Below are 23,343 nucleotides of genomic sequence, written 5' to 3'. Positions count from 1 at the left end.
GAGTGCGTATAGATTATCTATGATATATATATATATATATATATATATATATATATATATATATATATATATATATATATATATATATATATATATATAAACACCATCAGCTGATGCAGTGGCAGGCTTCAGGTTTGTCAGAGGAAGTACATTAGTTTTCACCTCCTTTCTGTTTGGTAACCATTGTGCAGTGGGAGAACTACATAGTGGGTGGGGATTGGCAATAACTAAAAATAATTTTAAAAAGGTAATAAAACATAACATTTACTGAGACACTCTGCCATTTTGATTATTAAGAATCCTCCAAAGTGTAAAATATCAAATTCTTCACAGAAGAGAAGCAGATGGCCCATTTGGCTTCCCTGACTCTAATGGCTGGACAACAAGCAGAATTTGCGGTGGAGTTTCATCCTGAGGTACCAAATAGTTTTGAGGCCACCATGCAGCTGTTGGTAAAAGACAACCAGTATGAATCAACACTGATACAGCTCCTAGGAGAGGGTTACCGTGACATAATCTCTTTGGACCAAATCAGCAGCAAGGTTCTTCAGGACCAGGACAGCACAGAAGGTGAGTACAGGCCTCATGTGTATAAACTTTTACATAGAATACACTAGAATAATATATGAATGTTGAGAGACTTTGTTCTACCAGTTCTAAACAGAATCTGCTTGCATTGATTGGATTGTCATTTAGCATTTTGAGCCTAAAACAAGCAAAATACATGCCTTATCTCCAACATTGTTCTCCTCTTCTTTACTATACACCCCCTACAGCCAGATGTGACAGTGTGCACTTCGGAGACTGTCACGTGGGTCGTCTTTACCACAAGACTTTCACCATGACCAACCATAGTAACTCAGTGGCTCTGCGCTTTCAGTGGCCTCAGGGTGAACCACATCTGCATTTCTCACCTCAGATAGGCCATCTCCATGCCGAGTGCACCAAGGAGGTGACCGTAAGCTTCAGCTCAGAGCAACCCATAGTGCTGAATGCACAGGTGATGAAGTGTAAACTCTACCAGATAACCTTCCAGCAGCCTGTGGACCAAGTGCCAGACTGGGATGACCGTCACCGGACTGTCAAGTGGGTGGATGTGGAAAAGCCGCTCTCACCTCAGAGACCAGCCAAGAAAAAGGTAAGAGTGTGGTAGGAAAGCAGACTATGTTGACATATAAATATGCAAAATAACCAAGGAAAAATGTATTTCTGTAATGTCAAACATGTCCTTGGCTAATGTTTGACATTTATTATTAGTATGAGAAGTACAATTATACCAAGGTAGGCTTTTTTCATTCTAAACTCCAGCAATTGTAAGACTCTTCATCAGCAACTCTGCTAATGACAGAGCTCAAATGAAAAGGCTTATATGAAAAATTAACAAATACATTGTCTGATCTGTCTCTCACAGCCTGAAAATGTAACCATTAGAGGTCAGAATTTCATACACATGGGCAATATGTAATAGTAGTAACTGGTGTGGTGTTCTGTGTCTAGGTGGTAGAGACTGATCCGGAGCCTGTCCATTCAGTGGTGGAAAACTCGGTTAGGGAGCTAGAACTGGGGATTAGTGCCATGTGTGATTATGCCAAGTTTGAGTGTGATGCTGAACCTATCCATTTTAAAGACACCATGCTCTTTCAGACCAGAGTCTTCCAGTATGTGTAATTGAATTTTTTCCTTCATATTACTGTGATACTTCACCCAAACTATACTTGTTTGAATAACCTTCACTAAAAGCTAAAAATTGTGTGTGTGTGTGTGTGTGTGTGTGTGTGTGTGTGTGTGTGTGTGTGTGTGTGTATATATATATATATATATACACATTAGAGATGCATGATACTAAATTCTAAATTCTCAGCCGACACCCGATACCAATAGTTCTGCCGTTTATGCCTTCTATTAAATTAATAATAATTAAATTCACAATTCTGAAATAAATGCAAATAAAAACTTTATTCTCTCCATTTCAACAAGTTGTTTCACAGTAACTGGTCTCATAAACAGAAAACACCTTACTCAAATTAACATTAACACATTAACTAAACTCTGAAGATTAGAGTAAGATTTCTTAATTTATTGAATGTTATTAATTCATATTAACAGAATCCTGTTAGGCTCACATTCACTCAGCACAAACAAAAGCATTTCTCCTTTATCATTAAACATCAAATTGATAATGGTGATATATAGGCCTAATATATTCAACACATGCAACATGAGTACATATAGTGTGTGTATGTGTGTATATATATATATATATATATATATATATATATATATATATATATATATATATATATATATATATATATATATAATTTGGGGGAATTTCTTTATTACTTTAATTTAAATGATTAAATATGTAAATGATAAAATGATCAAATATGTTATAATATATGTATCTCATGTGGTGCCTCCAGAATGCAGATGGACAACACAGGCACTGTGGAGCTTGAGTACTCCTGGCAGGTTATTATGGAGACCTTTGGGAAGACTTTTTGCTTTAATCATGGAGGTAAGTGATGAGTCTGCATCTAACACTACCACAGAAATCAATATCAGTAATCATAAACCATCAGCATGTTAGATATTTGCTTATTATTGATGGAAATTTGCTACCTTTGAGAAAACTGTAATTCGCTTAATGACTCATATTATAGTAACTGAGTAATAATCTTGTTAAGTTTAAGTTTGTGCAATGTTATGTGTACAGACATGACCCCTTCTTCTGCCAAGGACAGTCAGACAGTGCTGAGGCCAGCCAGCAATTTGAGGAGTTTGTCCACTCTGCTGTTAGGAGATCCAGAACTTCCTCCATTCACTGTGGAGCCCAGGATGGGGCTTATCATGCCTGGAACCAACCAGATATTTCATATCCGCTTCTCCCCTCTAGAAGTAGCCCAATATGAGGCCAGGCTAGTCTGCAGGTCTGCAAATCAAACACAACTGCTTGTTCTTAATTTCCTAATGAAATATATCCTCTCTTTTTTTATGTGGATTTACATCAATTTTATTTGTTATGTACTGTAATGGGTTAATAACTGGACTTTTCTTTATGGCTCAGAAGAAATGATTCCCACAAGTATGCTTACAATGGGTCTCATTTATGAATCTTTTAGTAAAGTTGTGTTTTGTGTTTATGTCTGCATAACTAAACCTAACCTAAAAAAAACCTAACCCTTTTTCCCCTAAAAAACTTTTTGGAAAACTGATCTTCTTAATATTGATGTGCATATGTTGAACGACCATAACGTGCAAAGTGCATTCCTGACACAGCTCATTTGCATTTAGTGACAACAAAAACTCCATAAAAAGTGCTCAAAAATCCAAATCTGAAAATTGCTCAAAAATCAAACTCCATAAAATCTCTCAAAAATCAAAATTGAGTCCTCAGACAGCTGGGATTGTGAAACAAACAATCTTGTAAAGGCTGAAAAATAGAAGTGGTCAACTAGCAGGCGGATGTGTTTTTGATGGAGACGCCAAAGCACTCTGGATAAGGGCATCTGCTAAATGCTGTCAACATAATAAAAATTAAACATTTTAAACGCTACAGTATATTCCATAATTTTAAGTGCAATAATCCATGCAAACTATATAATCTGAAGTCGATCAAGTCGAGATTTACATTAGTTTGTCTCCATATTTGTAAATTTACACACACTCAGGAGCAGGAGTAGAATATGATGTTTTTATAAATTTATAGGATTTTCATGAATACCAAATTCCTTATGTAAATGCCCATACAAGTGATTTACGAATAATTATGCTCATATCCAGCTCAATAAATTAGGCTCATTGCTATTAAGGCATTAGTAGAGCTCATCTGGCACTGTGTATATGTGATATATTGTGTGTCTTTCCATTTCTGATTAACAGTCCAGTACTGGTAGTAGCTCTGAGATCAAGTTGCATTTAACACCATCTACACTGTCTTGTTGGCAGCATTCCCAATCTGAAGGACAAGCAGAGTCCTGTGATAGCAGTGAACGGACGCAGTATGATGCCTTACTGCCATTTCCACCTGGAAGACTCAGGATACCTCACTGATAACAGACAGAACCTTGAGCTCCTTGGCCCCCAGGGGTCCACACCCAGGGCCATCCTGGATCCCAACACCAAAGTTATAGAATTCACATCCACAGGGGTCGACACATCTATCTGCAGGTGATCAGTTATATAAATCAGTTATATGTATCAAGTGATCTTAATTGATATTTTGTTATAGTGATTGTGTTGATAATTTGCATATTCTGCAGGACCTTCAGTGTTGTAAATCCCACCAACAAGCCATACTCATTGTTGTGGAGATGTGAAGACTCTGAGCTTAAACCCTTCACCTGCCTTACACCAAAGAACTTCATTCAACCTGGCAAGACGGTGGAGGTATAATAGATTAAATAACTGCATATTATATTCAGTAGATGCTTGTATGTACAATGCTTCTGGATATGTTTAAATTAGCCTGTATTTAATACTTTTTTATATTAACCTTGAAAAAATCGACTGCCTCAGGTCTCATTTAAATATCACGCCCAAGAGCTGGATTTTGTGGAATCCTTCTGGACCTTCTTAATCCCAGAGCACAAGTTCTCTGTGCCCTTCCTGCTGGTGGGCATAGCGAAAGATCCAGTGGTGTACATTGATCATGCTCATCTTAATCTAGGCAGCCTACTTATAGGTAAGATACCATTTGATTCCAGTTGAGGTTAGGCAGAGGTTATCATAATGTTTTGCAGAACTGAAAAAGTGAACAATAAGCATAACAAACAGTTCTATGTTAGAAAAGAGTACCCATACATGAACAGTATGATACATAGGCCTATGGTATCATATATTAAAGTTAATGCTTTTGTAATGGATTTTATAAAACATTTGAAATTATTTTAATCCTGAAATGAGATAATATGAATAAATTATCAAGGTTTCACCATATTCCAGGTTGCATATATATTTGGGACAAATATATTTTTCCTTATTGTGCTAGCTTTGACCATGGTACATTTGCAAGAAAAGGTTTATGAGCCCTTTTCCAAAAGTTTCGATTTCTGCATTAATTACTCATAAAATTGAAACACTGGTTAATCATTCACAATCTAGGCTGGTAAAAATTTGTGAACTTGAATTTATTAAATATTACGCTGGCAGGAATAATCTCCCCTAAACTGAAACGCTCATGTAGTGAGAAGTGGTCTAAAAATCAAAACATTTTGTTCAGCAGCTAGAGAAAACATTTTATAGAATGTATTGTTGCTAAATGAGGTTCTACCTGGTACATCCAAAGGAGGTTCAAACTTTCTCTTACAATAGCATGGTTCATTTGTTCATAATCAATCACTTTTTTAACCATATGGCAACCTATTGTAGTATCATAAGACCATTAATATATGGTGCCACACTAAAACCACCAAGTACCATAGTTACAATAAAATGCCATAGTAAAATTGTGGTAGCATCATTGTTAAATATGTAATAAAAATATTTACTGTAAAGCACTGTAATAAAAGCATGATAACACATACTGGTTAAGGCTACCACATAGGTACCCGAGTAAAACTGTGGTAGTATCATAGTAAAACCATAAGTAACTATAGGGAATGTTCATATTGAATATCATGCATGAATGTGTACACATGTAGGTCGGGAGGTCCATAAAATTGTGTATGTGGTGAACGAAGAAGACCAACCTTTCCACTTTGCCATTGAGGAGGTCTCTCGGCACTCAAAGTCTTTCAAAGACAGCCTGATACTGAAGCCCATGCAAGGGACAATACCCCCCAGAGACAAGTAAGGCACTCTCAGCACCATACAACACCACAGTCCTGTACCAATGATGGAAATAAAAGCTAAATGATGAGAAAATAGTCACTAGGTATGTACATGCTGTTTGTCTATTAGGTTCCCAGTGGCCATATCTTTCACACCTACACAGGAGGGTGTGGTGACATTTAACCTGTGCATGGTAATCAGAGGAAAAATTCAGCCACTCACTATGAACGTGAAAGGGGATGGCTACAACATGAATGTCTGTGTCCAATATGAGAGTCCAGAAGGGGCCATGACTGAACTCTCTGCTGCTGATAGTCATCTTGTGGACTTCAAACAGGTGGGCTATGATATAACCTATGAAACAGCATATTCATCTGAAAGTATACTATAAGTCACCTTGAAAAAGGGTCTGAGATTTAAAAAAATATATAAATAAATTCTCCCACTAAGTTTTGTACATTTCAATAGATAGTTGATCTAATTTTATTGGAATGTCCTAATTATTTTGTAAATTGAACAGGGAGAAAACTGTGCAATTTTATACACACACACAAACACACACACACGCACACACACACACACACACACACACACACACACACACACACACACATATATATATATATATATATATATATATATATATATATATATATATATATATATCTTTTATCGGTTTATTTTATATGTTCATTAGACTTGGATTGTTTGAGGAAGAAGTTAATACAAAATGTGTATCTTTGTTTCATTCTTTTCTTTTGGATAGGTGGAGCTGAGTAGTAAGTCCACGTGTGCCTTTGTGGTGTCCAACCCAGGGAGATTCAATGTGGATGTGCAGTATGAGATAACAGGACCTGAAGAGCTGCAATGCCACCTGCAGGTGGAGTCCACAACAGCTGTAGTGCTAGTGGGACAACAGAATCGTTGCATCCTCAGCTTCTTCCCCCTGAAGAAGTGTGACCTCAAAGATATGGGCTTCTTAATCAAGGCATCCTGTTTCTTTTTTTTCCTCTTTGTCTTTTATTTATTGTTATTGATTTTTTTTTTTTTGTTTTGTTATTGATCTTTTTTTGTATTTCATTTTTGTATATTCATGTTTAGTGACTTTGCAAGGTTTTATGATTCATGCTTTTGATTCATTCTACTCTGTAGGTAAAGGACGGCCCTGTTTTCCGTTGCAGACTGCTGGGTTCTACCACCAGCCTGGGCCTGGAGTTTTCTTTCCTCAAGTACAACTTTGGAAAGACCTTCATTTACTCTGCTGGCATGGTGCCTGCCACATGCACACTGCTTATCAGTAACAAAGGGGAAAGAGGAATCAGGTAAATGGTGGGGGTCATCATGCATAAACTATAACTCGTTAATTTTTTGTGGTTTTTAAAAAATATATTTTTAATTGTATGTTTCCTCTTCATTTATTATAGTGTGGACTGTTTATTCTCCAACACCCCTTTTCTGGAAGTGAGCTTCGTACCTGATGTGCTGCCCCCTGGTGCTAGCATGGAGGTGCCTTTCACGTTCTACCCACGAGAAGCAATGCCCTACCATGAAAAGGTGGTCTTTGAGATAAACGAGTATTCCATGCAGGTAGTGGAGATCATGGGGCAAGGAATTGAGATGAAGGTGAGAAAGAGAATTTACAGTGCACTGTCAGTGGCCTGCATGACATCAAGCATTTCTGATCTGTTTACATAATTTTAGATAATATTCTCATCAGGGTCTGGTTTTCCTAGATTGACGTAGAGGATCCAAAATTAAAGACTGTGAAGCTTGGAACTCTACAGGTGAGCCAGAGGAGCAAGAAACTCATCCCCCTGATAAACAACAGTCTGTCTTCCTTGACCTTCTCTCTCCTCTTCACACCCTCTGCACAGACTCTACTGAACTCTAAGGTAGGACACATAGACACACAGTCCTGACCTGTCTACCTTACAGTATATTCCTTAATTTCATACCTGTCCTATTCATTTCATTGTAGTTCACAGTAAGTCAAATTGTTAGTGAATAATACGCTTTAATATCAATGAACAACTGAAGATTAATTGATATGGTGCATTTCAAAAGCCCAAGGATGCTCTAGACAATCACTAATTTAACAATGGACACACACACACACACACACACACACACACACACACACACACACACACACACACACACACACACACACACAAACCAATTATGCAAATGATCTATCCCACTCTAGAATGTGTATGTATGTTCCTCAGGTCCTGTCAGTGAATCCAAGTAGGAAGGTGACGCTGAAGGGTGGTGGGGGGAAGTGTGTGGTGGAGGTGCTCTTCAGCCCTCAGCAACGCATGGCCCCATTCAGCGAGGAGGTGCAGCTGAAGTGTTTGGGCACCATACGTCCCCTACTGGTGCTGAAAGGCTGCTGCCAGGGTGTGGAGGTCACACTGGACCAGAACTACTTGTCCTTTGGAGCAGTGGCCCAGCACTGCCAAGCCACACGTCATATTATGCTGCAAAATACAGGAGACATTGGGGCTAGGTGCATATATACATACACATATTCATATCCACCATCTTGTGCATAGTATGCACTTGAGTAGGGAAGTCCGACTCCAATCCTGAAAGGCGACATTAATACATGGTTCAGCATTTTACTTCATATAAAATGCCTCATCAGATAATAAACCCTTTTACAAAGTTCCAGATTCTACTCAACAGACATTTGTTGGGAGTAGGAAAAAGACAGCAGCACAATTTATGAATTACAATGCTGAAATTGTTGTGATTAAGAGGAAAAAGAAAAATAGTTCTTCAAGCTGACACTCCCACTGTAGAAAATGAAATAAGTGCTACACTTCATTCTCTGTTCTTTTTTTTTTTTACTATTCACAATGTCCCTGAAAACATTATCAAATAATAGTTTGTTTTACCATGATATGAGTATATTCAATAAAGTTCTCTCTTTACAGATGTAATCATTTACCTGATTTGATCATTAAGTACATTCTAAGCATAAACTTTCTAATTAGTTTTTCTCTTGTAGACATATTTTATGTATTGTTGTGGTTTATATGTTTTTTTTTTTAATTACTTTTGCAGTAGTTACTATGGTCTGGCAAATCAAGAATTTTGGATTCTTACTTTGCATAACTTTTTAAAGACCTTGTGTGTATTTTGTATCAGGTTCAAGTGGGATGCAAAGGCTTTTGCTCCAGACTTCAGTATCTGCCCTGCTGAAGGTTACATTTGCCCAGGAATGGAGGTGCCTTTGGTGGTGACCTTTGCTCCTGATGAGGTCAAGCAGGAGCTGTGCTATGATAACCTTTTCTGCTCTATAGAGGGGGGCAAGCCTGTAACCCTCACCCTTGCTGGCTCCTGCGTTGTTCTCCCAGTAGCCAATCAGGTAAAACATTGTCTCTGTGTGAATATCATAGGTATTAATTGTCTTTTATCGATCTGTGACCTATATGTATATACTCTCTCTTTCCCCCTCTACAGGTGCTGAATTTTGTGTGTCAGGTCCGTAGTCAGTGCACTCAGTCTGTGACTCTGTCTAATAATACTAACCAGCGCTGGTGCCTGAAGCCTTTGATTGAGGGTGAATATTGGAGTGCTTTACTTTCCCTCGTCATTGAGCCATACCAGCAAAATAAAGCCTACGAGATCACCTATAAGCCCATGGTCATGACCACGGATGGTAAAAAGCACCTGGTAAATCTCTCTCTACCAGAGATCATTTGGTTTAGCTTGAGTAACCTGACAGAACATGGACAAGCCGGGAATCCCTGTTTGACAGTTTAATTAACATTTTTAACCACTCCTCTTAAGGAACATAGAGTTTAATTCTGAAAGGGAATTACCAGCTATGTCTTTTAATGTCCATTCTCTCTGAATTGTCTTTGAACTCTACTTCAGGCAATTTGTGATGTTATCTAATTAGGATATCAGTTAGTTTTACTTGTACAGACTGAAGAGTACATGAGAAACTATCCAAAATATAGCACATTCTCCTTTAACAACAAGCTCCATTTTCATGGAGCTGAATGTAAAATGCTGAGTGTGAATGTGCTTTTATGTTTGGTCTAGGGCTCCATGTTTTTCTCTTTCCCCGATGGTTCGGGCATGCTGTATACCCTACAGGGCACAGCAGAGCCACCTAAAGCCGTGAGCACAATCAGCCGTGAAGTACCTTGCAAGACATCCTACACAGAGATTGTCCCTGTTCATAACTGGTTGTCCAAACCTCAGAGGTACTACACACATACACAGACATATTGTATTCAGCAACAAATAATAATAATAATAAATAATACAGGTCTAACTCCTGCTGTGCAGATTCCATGCTATAGTTGAGATGATTAAACCCGAACGTCCTGACAGCACGATCTCACTGAAGGGGCTTGATTATGTGGATGTGTCAGCGTTGAATAAACGGGACTACAAAATCTCCTTCTTCAGCTACAAGGAGTGCCAATGCAACGCCAAAGTAGTGCCAAACCCCACTACAGTCTATACTAATTTGACCAACAACTTAGGAATTCACAAATCAATACAATACCTACAAATTCCATCCATGCTAATAACTGGCATTATATAGTATGAATAAGTCAAGCATAACTGGTTTCTTTTATGTTTTAAACTTCGTTAAATATGTTAACAATTCCATACCTACAGACATACCTCTTAATTCCACAGCTAACCTTTAAAAATGAGGCCACTGGGGAATACCAGTTCTACTATCTCAACTTCAAGGTTACACCTCCAGGAGTGATCAGGACAATTGAGATGGTTACAGTGGTTAGGCAGATGACTTCAGGCTGTGTGAACTTGGAAAATCCTTTACCCACCAACCTGTTGTTCACAACTGAGTGCCGCAATACTGATGTTAACGTGCAACCTCAGTTCTCAGTGCCTGCACTCTCTACGGTATCACTTGTTTTAGTTTTTTTCTTTCCCAAAGTTGTAAATGTTGCTGTTGATTGTCTTCTCACTTAACATAATTGACCAGTGAGTAAAAACATATAGAATTCATTTGCTGCCTCTTGTTGTGAAGTTTTTGAAGTTGCCATTTTCAAAGGACTTCTGTTAATGCTCTCTCTCTCTCTGTCTGTCTCTCTGTCTCTCTCTTGCACAGGAAACCTTGAGGTTTGAGTACCAGCCTCTGCGTTCAGGTGAAACTACAGCACGGCTTATTCTGCATAACAATGAACTGGGTTATTTCAACTATGAGCTTTTGCTCCGTGCGCTTCCTGCTCCTCCTGAGAAACCCCTTTACTTCAGAGCACCACTGGGCAGTGGTCAGTACCTCACTGCCAAGTTCACCAGCTATTCCCGTGTCAAGGCTGAGTACACCTGCAAGGTACATCTTTGTTGAAATTTCCATTAGATTATATGTTCCAGTTTCACTCTTTCTTTTGCAAGTCACTCTTTCTGTACAGTATACCACAGGATTAAATTTATCTTAACCTGTTTTGTTTGGGCCAAAATGACAGAATTTGACCCATATTTCACCAAAAATGTACTAAAAGGGTTTTCCAACAAAACATTAGTGCTTGGCTTGAATTTTGAAAAATAATGTTCAGATTACAGAGATTATATTTTGATCATTTTAGGTTAGAAAAATGAAATATGACTGTGAATAAATTCCCTTTTTTCAGAAATATCAGATATGTAAATATGGGACAAAAAAGATTACTTTAGTTCCTGCCACTCACATATACACCTGTTAATCCTTCTAAACTTCAGACAGACTGTCCTGACTTCATTGTGGAAAAGAATTTAATGCCAGTGGCGGCGAGCTCCCAAGCAGGCACAGATGTCAGTGTGGAGGTCTATTTTGAGCCCTGCCAGTTAGGTGAGGTGCGGGGTCTATTGACACTATCATCCAGCACTGGAGGGGATTATGTGTTCCCTCTATATGGAACATGCACACCTCCCAAAGCCCAGGGCCCCTTTGCCATCCGTGCTGGTTCCAACATCTCCATCCCCTTCAAGAATGTCTTCATGGAGACCACAGCCTTTTCTTGCCAAGTGGACAACCCAGCCTTCACCTTCAAGGGCATGGACACCATTCGCTCAAAGAAGACTCACCAAATCATTGTGAGCTTTGAGAGCCCACAGCCAGGCTCCAAGACCCCCTGCACAGGAAAACTTATCATCTCAAGTCCACGCACAGAGGGCCATGGCACAGGCCTCTCCTGGGTATATTATCTGAAAGGCATCTCCCCAGAGCAGCCTCAAAGAGAGAAGATGTCATAAAGTGCTGCCAAGGTCCAAAGAACAAATCTTATGTGTGTTTATCTTAAAAATCACATCCAACTGTAGTTTTCAATTAAATAAATACTTTAGCAATGGTCACGTTTTGCCTTGTACAGTTGTTTCAAACCCAGACAAAACCAAATTAACCTACAGTAATATAAGCATAATTACATTTCAGTTACAAGTGCGTTTCAAAAGTAACTGTAGAAGTCTCTTGTATGTGATTTGTGTCCTCCTGTCTTTCTGCATAAATTTTTTGCTTTTACTATATCTGCAATATGAATTTGAACACTGACCTAAAGACGTGTCTGCAGTTTATTCAATATATGAATGGTTTTAACAGTCTGGCAAGACACTCCATAGAGTGTGGGAGTACTTTAATGAGAGAGTGGGTGAGGAGAGCTAAAGCAAGGGCAGCATGACATTAAGCAGCAGTCCTCATAGGGATTTAAATTGGATCTCAGTTTTTCAATTTGTTCAATGCACCCCCTTTTTCAAACATTCTGTTGCGCCCCAGCAGGTCATTTAGCAATATGATAACACTGAGCTGCATATGATAGCCTGATCGTTCTGTCATACCTGATATACATATGTTTGTAATTAATAATCATCAGTTCTTGTTGGTTAAATGGACTGAAAGGTCTGAGACTCTTCACTGATCTAATGCTGATTGCCTGGGTTGCATTTGATGGCTCTGAATGTGCCTGTTTGAGCTCATTATCCATTTCCATGAAGTGGCTCTTTTGGTGAAAGTGCTGTTGGACAGCAGCTCGAGTGGGACTGAATGCCAAGCCGTGCGTCTTTCAGTGAGCACAGGAGATGCCCTACAGAGTATGACAGAGCTACAGCAAGGGGCTGATGAGCCTATAACATTAATATCTAGGAACCACTCAAGTTAAGGGCTTTCTCTTCTCTATTGGTGCACCACTGAGCCATAACAATTCAATTCAATTCAATTTTATTTGTATAGCGCTTTTTACAATAGACATTGTCTCAAAGCAGCTTTACAGAAATATCAACACGGTATACAGATATTAAAGGTGTGAATTTATCCCAACTGAGCAAGCCACTGAGTGGCGACGGTGGCAAGGAAAAACTCCCTAAGATGTTTTAAGAGGAAGAAACCTTGAGAGGAACCCGACTCAGAAGGGAACCCATCCTCATCTGGGTAACAACAGATATTGTGAAAAAGTTCATTATGGATTTATATGAAGTCTGTATGGTGTTAAGAGCAGCCGTAGTCCCAGCAGTCTGGAATTAAAGAAGATTTGAGCTCCATCCAGAGGCTGAAAGGATCAGGATCTCTAGTATCTCCATAAATTCGTGTGGGGCTCGGCGAAAGGAGAGAGGGAGAAAGTAGAACAGAATCTAGTCAGGGTAGGCTTGAGTAAACAAATACGTTTTAAGCTTAGACTTAAACACTGAGACTGTGTCTGAGTCCCGAACACTAATAGGAAGACTGTTCCATAACTGTGGGGCCCTATAAGAGAAAGCTCTTCCCCCTGCTGTAGCCTTCACTATTCGAGGTACCGTCAGATAGCCTGCATCTTTTGATCTAAGTAGGCGTGGCGGATCATATAAAACCAAAAGGTCGCTTAGATATTGTGGCGCGAGACCGTTTAGTGCTTTATAGGTTAATAAGAGTATTTTATAATTAATGCGAGATTTTACTGGGAGCCAATGCAGTGTGGATAATATCGGTGTGATATGGTCGTATCTTCTAGTTCTAGTTAGGACTCTAGCAGCTGCATTCTGGACTAATTGGAGCTTATTTATATTCCTACTGGAACATCCAGACAGTATGGCATTACAGTAATCTAATCTAGAGGTGACGAATGCATGAACTAGTAACATATAACAGTGGGGGCAAAGATAAGAGATTACTGCTTGTTAAAACTAGCTAAGCCCAGTTTCTGGAGGAAAGAAGGAAATGGTTTGCTGCCAGTCAGAGTCCATGAAAGAACCATATTTTCCTCTTGAATGCCTCACTATAGTACCACAAACTATCAAGCATCACACCACCATATTGTTGATTTTTTCCTATAACACCCCACAGTGTTTTGTATGAGCATGCGACTTAGCAAAAAAGAAAAAAAACAACAACAATACACACACACACACACACACACACACACACACACACACACACACAAACAAACAAGACATAAGCAATATTCCGCTGAGGGTTAAAATGCCCCAGTACTTCTCTTTGCAACAGGTGATTAAGGTATTCCTGCTAAAAGGTCCTGTTATTTAATAGGCCCTAGGAACAGTTTGATTCCATGTATACCACAGGTTAGTTCCTACTAGTTCTCCCTCTCCTGAAGTTAATAAAATAAAAGAAAAAATTCAGCTTGACATGTTACTAACAAATTTCAAAGAACAAGTCCTCTCCCCAAAAGACTTTCCCATAGCAGAACACTTAAAAGATAGCTTTAATGCTCCTTCCATAGATAAATGTTCTCCTTACAGGAAACTTTACTATATTTACAATTTGATGTGCTTCTTTGAATATCAACATTTGAAAGACTTTATTGTTAAGCTTAAATTAAGGTATTTGTAAGTTATAATGTATATCCTAGCTACTTTTAATTATAACGTTTCAAATTTTAGAAAATCATCAATTTTACTACTCAGTATTTTGAAAAATTATAGAAAATTCCCTGTACTGGTTCCCTGGTGGTCTATTGGCTAGAGTGTGCCACTCTCACTGCCATAGCCTGGGTTTAATTCCTGGTCAGGAAATCAACCACTGGAGGGCTACGTGTCATGTTGTTATTAACATACTAAGTACTAGAGAGATTTTAGCTCAGAGCAGCAAGTGAAAGCTCACTGATTCAAGCCTATTTAGGTCTGCTTGCTGTTGAAGAACTTTGCTGTTGATGTTTTAATGATGCCCGCAGCTTCCTGTATCTGGTGCTAGAAACCCATTCAAGCGGTGTGTAAAAGGCATCCAGCAAATGTCAACCCTCTAAAGGCCAATGAATGAATGAGGTTGAGGGGCCATGTGATGGATGTAAAAGCTTGTTGATGCCTTCTATAGAGACATATTCTCTGTCTCTATTTCAAAGTCTCTACTTTGTTCCACCTCAGTACTGGATTCTTTGGGTTTATTGCCAGCCTCAGAGTGACATATTGGACAGCCATTCCAGGTTTCACTGCTGCATTTGTTTTTCAACAAGAGATCAGCCAGTTCAATTGAAACAACACACAGTGTCCAGCTCTTGCAGGTTTTTTTGTGTTTGTTGAAGGGATCACAACATTTTCTGTACTATTCTTCGAATTGGTAAAACAAACAAAAAATGGTTAAACCACTGAATACAAATGATGAATGTAAATAGAATGTTTGGCACCAAAAACCTTTTCTTCTTTTGATGAGCTCTACAGCATTTGCTGTAAAAGAGTTAAGTTTAATTATTCCAACCTTATGGGTATGATTTAATTTGTGGCAGTCTGCTTTGGAATTTAAAAGTACACCAATAGAGCAAGGCAAAATGGATGTCATGATGGCTGGAGACAATTGGGCATGAGGTATTTACAATAAGGGAAAGATTTGTGAGATTATTTAAATTCATGAATTTGTTTCATAACAGTCATACTTAACATACTATATTTCTGTACAACATAGCAATCAGACCGTATCAAAAATGAACAATTTTGTCACTCGTTAACAAAATAGTGGAATTTAGTAAAATTTGTATATCAAAATAGTAAAATTGTAATTCAAAAATTCAAATTAGTGTGAAAGAGTGAAATTGTGGGTACAAAGGTTATAATGCTGCTGATGTTTGAGAATATTTTAATCCACAAATGATCTAGTTCGGGGGTTTTGGCTGAGTTCAGAAGCTTGACAGTAGAGGGAAGGAAACTATTCCTAATCCTGCAGGTGTGACAGTATAGGCTCTTGTAGAACCTCTCTGAGGGGAGGAGAATAAACAGTCCATGACTGGGATGAGAGGGGCCCTTGATGATGCCTCTCACCCTACACAGGCAACGTTTATTGTGGATTCTGTAATTGTTGGGAGCTGGACACCGATAATGCATTGAGCAGTTTTCACCACTCGCTGGAGGGCCTTCTTGTTGGCACCTGAGCAGTTGCCGTACCACACTGAGATGCACTTTAATGGAAGAAGTGTGGATGTGTGGATATAGTATTTGAGACTGTCATCAGAATAACTAGCAGGTATTTGCAGACAATTTCTTTCTCTCAAACATACAGTATTACACTTAAAAAACTATCGAATCAATGTACATTTTGTTTTTATTCAAGCAAATTTATGTATCTTAACTCCAAATCCATACATTTAAACTATCAATATTTTGTGGATTTATGAGTTATTGAATTGTTTGTACATTGAAATGTGTTTGTATCCTGCAACACAACCCAAAACAAAGAAATATCAAGAGGAAAAAAATTCACTGTTTGAAAAGAAACAAAGAAAATAAGTTTTTCATGACTCTCTTGGTCGTCAGACCATCGGGACCCTGGATTGAGGGGGTAGGGCCGAGGTTTACATTAATATATACAGTGCCCTCCACTAATATTGGCACCCTTGGTAAATATGAGCAAAGAAGGCTGTAAAAAATTGTCTTTATTGTTTAACCTTTTGATTAAAAAAAAAATTCACAAAAATACTCTACTCTCATGGATGTCAAACAACTGCAAACAAAACATAGCTTTATTATTTTTTTTTTTAATAGCTTTGTTAAATATAGGAGTGCAACACCTTGGCACCCTTTTAGTCAATATTTTGTGCTTCCTCCCTTTGCCAAGATAACAGTTCTGAGTCTTCTCCTATAATGCCTGATGAGGTTGGAGAATACATGGCAAGGGATCTGAGATCATTCCTCCATATAGAATCTCTCCAGATCCTTCAAATGTTGAGGTCCATGCTGGTGGACTCTCTTCTTCAGTTCACCCCACAGGTATTCTATGGGTTTCAAGTCAGGGAACTGTGATGGCCATGGCAGGACCTTGATTTTGTGGTCCGTAAACCATTTTTGTGTTGATTTTGATATATGTTTTGGATCATTGTACTGCTGGAAGATCCAACCATGGCCCATTTGAAGCTTTCTGACAGAGGCATTCAGGTTTTCATTTAATATCTGTTGATATTTGATGGAGTCCATGATGCCATGAATCCTAACAAAATGTCCAGGTCCTCTTGCAGAAAAATAGCCCTAAAACATTAAAGAGCCACCACCATATTTAACTGTGGGCATGACCATATGGCTACCTCTCTGTGTGACCATAGAACCCGATCCCATTTGAAGTTCCAGTAGTGTCTGGCTAACTGAAGATACTTGAGTATGTTTTTGGATGAGAGTAGAAGCTTTTTTTCTTGAAATCCAAACAACTTGTGGTGATGTATGTGATTTCAGATTGTAGTTTTGGAGACTTTCTGGCCCCAAGACACAACTAACTTCTGCAATTCTCCAGCTGAGATCCATGTAGATTTTTGGGCCACTCGAACCGTCCTCTTCGCAGTGCATTGAGACAATATAGACATACATCCAATTCCAGGTTGATTCATAATATTTCCAGTTGCTTGGAACTTCTTAATTATTGCCCTGATGGTGGAAATGGGCATAAGTATTTTTTTAACAAAATATCAAAAGGTTAAACAATACAGACAATTTTTCCTCAGACTTCTTTGCGGACCGCCAGGGGGCGCCCAGGGGACCTCAACAAATTGGTGTGAAAAATAAATAAATACATGATTCTCACTCTCAGACAACCACAAACACACAATCAATTCCTAATGTAATGTAATATAAAGATGAAAGAGGTAATTATTAATAGATACATTTTAAAAAGGTGGATATATTCAGAAGTCTGTATTTTTAATGTGTTTTAATGACATCTTGCAAAAGGGGGGCCTCGGTCAAATGTTAATGCCATTTGGGGTGCCTTGCCCTGGAAATGTTTGGGAACCCCTGCTTTAATCAACTTTGTTGCTTAGTGTATGTCAGTCTCTGCAATAGTCTCTCCATCCTTTCCATTGCAAATGCAGCTGATGATAATGCTATATTTGACAATACTTGTGTTCCTGTGGTAAACAACTGGCTGCAAGGGCTAGAGCAAATTATTTTACCCTGTGTCTATGTACTTCCAAATTTTATGAAAAGGGTCAGTTGTTATAAGCAACATCTTTCAACAACCCTGGCATTTTTAAATAATCTATGCTTCAAGGGTTAAAATGAACTGAGTCACTTTTTTCAGGACTCTTGTAGCTGCTGCTTTTAGATTGACATTCATGATGGCTCGTACAGTATCAGTATGATTGCTTGTCCTTTCTGAGGCCATTTTCATACCTCCAAGACATGTACATTTTTTTATCACTGTCTCAAATTTCTTGCCAGAATTGTTGAAAATGGTCTTGCATAGTTATGCATTGTGTCCAAGAAAGACCTTGGTACATGATTCAGTGATAAATTTTAAAGACAGTATATTGGCAGTTGTTTGGCAAGTACACTTTTACTAAAACTTACACTTAGACACTTAAATACGTCTTTAAGCAAAAGATAATTTTATGCAATGCATAAATGCATTATATAATATATATATTAATATATATATTTATATATAAATATTGAAAGATTATATATTTTAATGTGACAACACTGAAGAAATGACACTTTACTACAATGTAAAGTAGTGAGTGTACAACTTTTATAACAGTGTAAATTTGCTGTCCCCTCAAAATAACTGAACATACAGCCATTAATGTCTAAACCACTGGCAACCAAAGTGAGTATATCCCTAGGTGAAATATATATATATATATATATATATATATATATATATATATATATATATATATATATATATAAAATACTACCAGAAAATTTTTTTTTTTTTAAATATTAATTATCAGAAAAATCTAAAGCAATATCAGGGGGTGCAACAGAATTCCATAATGAACTCCCCTCTGACCCTCTCTCACTTGCCATCACATGAAAGTCTTGGGTGCCAGCAAAGCATTGGTCTGCATCCAGGGTTTTCTGTAGCTCCTGGCATAGAGCTAACTTTTGTGGGCTTCTCCGTGCTGGTGGTTTAACAACCCACACCGGCCTCCGATGAACAACCCATCTTCTTCATGAGACATCATGCCCACAGTCGCTGTCTCCCACAGTTCTGTTTTCCAAGTCTATCTGCAGGACCTTAGACCTGGACTCCAGCAACTGCAAAACATACAGTAACAGTAACTTAACCACTGATAATCACTGAAAAGGCTGATAGCATTTTGAAAAGTAAAACACTAAATCAGAACATCAGTCAAATTCCTAAAATTACACTTCTCTCTTTTTTTTTCTTTTTTTTTTACCTTGGTTTATTTGCCACAGCTTTAACAGAGTGTTACGCCACGGCCGGCAGAGGGCACTGGCTTGGCTTCTGACGAGTCACGTGACATTGTTTTCGTTTGCTTGCGTCCGGATTGAGCATTTCGTTGTAAGTGACTTTAATTTGCCCCAGGTGTCCATGCTTTGAGTTAATCATGTTCTTTATTTAAAGGCCTGGGTGACTGAGCACTTCGCGTAGTATTATATCATGTCTTTAGTGGATTCTGGTTATTATCGTTTGTTTTCCATGCCGCGAATGTTCTCGTTTCCCGGTGAAGACCGCGTTTACTTGAATCGTGAGTTTTGTGTCTAATAAAGACTATGACCTGCACCCGCCTCCAGTCTACGTTTCGTAACACAGAGTCTGTGATTGCTAAAATGTTTTTCTTATTATTTTGAAGATGATGACTACGATGAGCTCATGTTTTTCCTGGAGGACAGTGATTATGACCACGAGTCAGACTTTATCGAGGAGCAGCACCTTGAACATTTGGGATTAACAGCAGATGAAAAAAAGGATGCAGAGGAGACAACTGGAAATAGCTCTGTGCAGTACTTGTGAAGCTCCTATAGCTTGGAGTATTGATCTGTCTATTAATTTTGGTGCTGTTCTTTTGAGAGATTCAATGAAATGTAAGGGTCGTATCATAACACCAGAAACATTGAAGTTCAAGTAATGAGGCATATTCAGCAGAACCAGTAGCTTTATATTCCAATGGCTTGTGATTATAGTGCTGAATTTGTCAACATCTTGGCAAGCAAAGGAATGGTACTACTGACATGATGAATATAAAATATTATGCCTAGATCTCATCTTTTGGACAATTTAAACATAATTGAGCCAGTGCTCCATTCCACTGTGCTAGGTGTATCTGAAAGAGATGTACTGTTGTCAATGTGCTATAAAATATATCCTAACTGTTTTCTCACCCAAGTGGGCTCTTTGGCCAGGATGTGCACTAAAGTAAGGCATCTTGGAGTAACTTTTTCTGTTAGTAGTTGCAGGGCTGAAAGGTCTGCCTGTGTTTCTGCTCAGTGGTGTTTTAGTGAGTCCAACTTTGAGGAACCAGTCCTAGATCCAAATGCAGATCTGTATCCTGGGACCATGGAAAAAGTTTCTTGTAAATTTAAAATCTCAGGCCTGTACTTTTCGTTGCACCCTCATCCAATCAGACATTTCTTTGGGAGGCCTTCGGAGGTATTGAATTTAAGTGGCGCACAAATACACACCCACACGTACACTGACTGACTCTTCTTACATGTGGAACATATTGCAAGCAGATCTGTACTTTGTACCTCTTAGAACCTGTGCCATTAAGTCAGACAAAAGAGAAGATACAAGTAGTAATACCACTTTGCACAATGGTTGAGATTAAGGAGTATTTTATTCTTGAATATAGTTTTCATATTGACTGCTATGCACCCATTTATTTTGATAGCTTTTTTTCTCCAAATTTGGTTTACTATTGGAACTGTGTTTAATTGGGCACTTGTTTGCATTCAATTTCTTTAGTGCCTGTACTGTTTAAAAAAAAAAAAAAAAAAAAATCCTTAAATATTTTTTTTTTGTCAATGCAATGTCGTTTGGTTGATATTTCTTGATTTGCTAGGTAATTGTATTGAACTTTAGTCATTTGTCAGCATATGATAGTGTAGGTGTTCAGAATAATGTGGTAAGATAAATCTCCATGTTGTAGAAAAATAATTCAAATCAGAATTTTGTGAAATCGTTTTCAAAAATAGCTAGTTAAATATGCAGTTATTACCACTGTTTGGGTAATTTTTATGTTGGGTTATTTAATTTAGTCTGTATTTTTTGCAGCAATGTAGTTTGTTGTGACCTGCAATACAGCCAGTTTTTTCCCCCTCACTGTGCTCTAAGACCACAGCAGACACCTAACTCCTTTCTCTTAGAATTGCCAGGTATGAATGACCCTGACACAGCAGGACAGCCAGCAGTCCTCACAACGAGCTGAATTTCAACTATAATATTCAGTTCACTTCACAGATTCCTGAACATGTCAGCTGACTTGAGCTACATGGTTGTTTGTTTACTGTCTTGCGTAAGCCGGGTTTGTTTTTATCCTCATACATCTGACAAACTTAAAGTTAAGTGGGAGTTTATTTCCATATCCTTCCAAATTTTACATTTTTCATGTAGTGTCGACAGATATAACAGGGTGCACAGTAACTTGAAGGACGTGAAAAACCCTTATAAACACTGATCAAATGAATCCCAATAAGGAAAAAAAACTCTATAGTTTAGAGAGGACTTGTAGTAAAATTTATAAAATTATTTATTGGGTAGACTGCATAATGTTTGACATTTGAAAAGTGTTACTTATTTTAAGAAGACTTTTAGAAATTATATTGTTTAACATATTACATATTAAATACCATGATCTGTACTGGGGACACAAAAGTCACTGAATTGTAAGACTGACTACTTAAATGTAGCAGTGTATGTGCAATATAAATAAAAGTACACATGAACAAAGGACAGTCAAGTAAATTAGCAGCTACAGTCTAGTCAAGTCAAGTGGGTTTTTATTGTCATTCCTCTATAAAACTTGTATACATTGGAATGAAATGCTGTTTCTCCAGGACCATAATCTCAAGACTACATAACGTGCAAATACACAAGAGTGTGAGGCGAGTGCAGGACAAACAACAGAACAAAGAACAGAACAATGAATACACAGGATAATAAATACACAGAACATGGGCTGTAAACTGCAAATTATTTGGTAGTGTAGCATCAATAAGTATATCTGTAGAAGCAATAAGTGTAGCATTCCATAAAGTGTCTGTTGCAGCTTTGTAAAGTGCGGTGTGCATGTGGTGTTGAGTCCTACTCAGTTAGGTGTTTGACTAGCCCAGATAAGTGTTGAGAGGCAGCAGGGTGTTGAGTAATCTGATTGTCTCAGGGAAGAAACTATTGCAGAGTCTGCTGGTGATGGCATGGATGCTCCTGTACCTTCTGCCAGATGGCAGGAGGCATGAAGAGTCCATGGGATGAGTTAGAGGGGTCGTCCATTATGCTGGTGCAATGGTCTAGAACCATGGTTTTCAAAGAGGGTTTTTGGGACTGATATGGGCCTACAGTATGAGGCATACTGTAGACAAGGGGACCTTGATTTTATTTATTTATTTTATTACTCACATCCCACTGTTATTAATGTTATATTTATTATTAAATTCTTTTACTGGACAAATGAACTTAAGTGGGTTTATTCCAAATCTCAGCAACTCAAAAGGCCTATAATGTCAACTGAATCTAATGACAATTTTAATAAAATATGTCAGTGATAAATGCCCAATATAGGCCTATCATTCTACACATGCTAAATATTGCACATTTACAATATTTACACAATATTACACATTTAGGCTACAATAGGCCTACACGTTTTAGTAGAAAGCCTAATATTTTAAAATTTATCGGTTTAACCAATCCATTTAAATAGAATATGTTAATAAAAAGAAGTCTATGCTGAGGCAGTCCATGGATTTTTTAAAGGATCCCTGGCCGCAAAAAACCCTGGACTAGATTTTGCATATACAAAATTATTAAGCGTCTATCCCTCTTTGGAAATTACCCTATGATATGAACAGGAACATATATATTTTTACGATACAAACGGGACGTTTTGAGGAAATGTTTGAGAATTTACAGCAGCGCATTGCACACGCGCGCAAGACCCCCACCCCTTCCTCTCACTAAGTGTGTCGCGTTGCTCTGTTGCTAAGACAGGGACGCGGTTTTGCACGCGCCTCGCCCTTTGTCACAAGTTAACCTATTGTCCAATCGCTGCAGGCCGCTGTAAGCTTCAGCAAATCAGATCGCATGTTGTTGGAACGCGGACGGGCTTGTTGTCATGGCAACCACCAAGCTTTGAGTGTTGTGAGAAACGTGTACATGTTGAATACGGGTTTCCTCGTAAGTACCTTCTAAAATATGCATATTCTTTCTTTCTTTCTTTCTTTTTAAATAAAATA

General features: G+C 38.2%; 2 protein-coding genes across 6 annotated transcripts in view; both read left to right on the top strand.

Annotated features, from left to right (window-relative positions):
• Positions 1-12,261, top strand: part of hydin (HYDIN axonemal central pair apparatus protein) — a 118,300-nt gene extending 106,039 nt beyond the window's left edge. For all 3 annotated transcript variants that reach the window (XM_047153006.2, XM_047153007.2, XM_047153004.2), the window contains exons 63-84: positions 334-570; positions 777-1,138; positions 1,498-1,658; positions 2,424-2,518; positions 2,717-2,930; positions 3,949-4,170; positions 4,263-4,389; positions 4,519-4,684; positions 5,643-5,790; positions 5,902-6,109; positions 6,539-6,760; positions 6,925-7,094; positions 7,197-7,395; positions 7,506-7,664; positions 8,001-8,281; positions 8,926-9,145; positions 9,241-9,453; positions 9,829-9,992; positions 10,078-10,228; positions 10,438-10,668; positions 10,877-11,101; positions 11,488-12,261. In XM_047153006.2, coding sequence (XP_047008962.2) covers positions 334-570; positions 777-1,138; positions 1,498-1,658; positions 2,424-2,518; positions 2,717-2,930; positions 3,949-4,170; positions 4,263-4,389; positions 4,519-4,684; positions 5,643-5,790; positions 5,902-6,109; positions 6,539-6,760; positions 6,925-7,094; positions 7,197-7,395; positions 7,506-7,664; positions 8,001-8,281; positions 8,926-9,145; positions 9,241-9,453; positions 9,829-9,992; positions 10,078-10,228; positions 10,438-10,668; positions 10,877-11,101; positions 11,488-12,000 — 4,688 coding nt within the window. In that variant the 3' untranslated portion in view covers positions 12,001-12,261. The remainder of the gene's footprint in view (positions 1-333; positions 571-776; positions 1,139-1,497; positions 1,659-2,423; positions 2,519-2,716; positions 2,931-3,948; positions 4,171-4,262; positions 4,390-4,518; positions 4,685-5,642; positions 5,791-5,901; positions 6,110-6,538; positions 6,761-6,924; positions 7,095-7,196; positions 7,396-7,505; positions 7,665-8,000; positions 8,282-8,925; positions 9,146-9,240; positions 9,454-9,828; positions 9,993-10,077; positions 10,229-10,437; positions 10,669-10,876; positions 11,102-11,487) is intronic.
• Positions 12,262-19,440: 7,179 nt separating this feature from the next.
• Positions 19,441-23,343, top strand: part of LOC124626882 (hydrocephalus-inducing protein homolog) — a 60,519-nt gene continuing 56,616 nt past the window's right edge. For 2 of the 3 annotated variants that reach the window (XM_053677993.1, XM_047153009.2), the window contains exons 1-2: positions 19,442-19,640; positions 19,746-23,284. The gene's annotated coding sequence lies outside the window, so the exon portion shown is untranslated. Of the gene's footprint in view, positions 19,641-19,745; positions 23,285-23,343 lie in introns of all 3 variants that reach the window. The other variant, XM_047153012.2, reaches the window with a different exon arrangement.

Source organism: Ictalurus punctatus, chromosome 4 (genome assembly GCF_001660625.3).
Source record: "Ictalurus punctatus breed USDA103 chromosome 4, Coco_2.0, whole genome shotgun sequence".
In the NCBI taxonomy this organism is placed as follows: domain Eukaryota; kingdom Metazoa; phylum Chordata; class Actinopteri; order Siluriformes; family Ictaluridae; genus Ictalurus; species Ictalurus punctatus.
The sequence above is the reverse complement of the archived record's forward strand: the minus strand, read 5'-3'. Positions and strand labels throughout refer to the sequence as shown.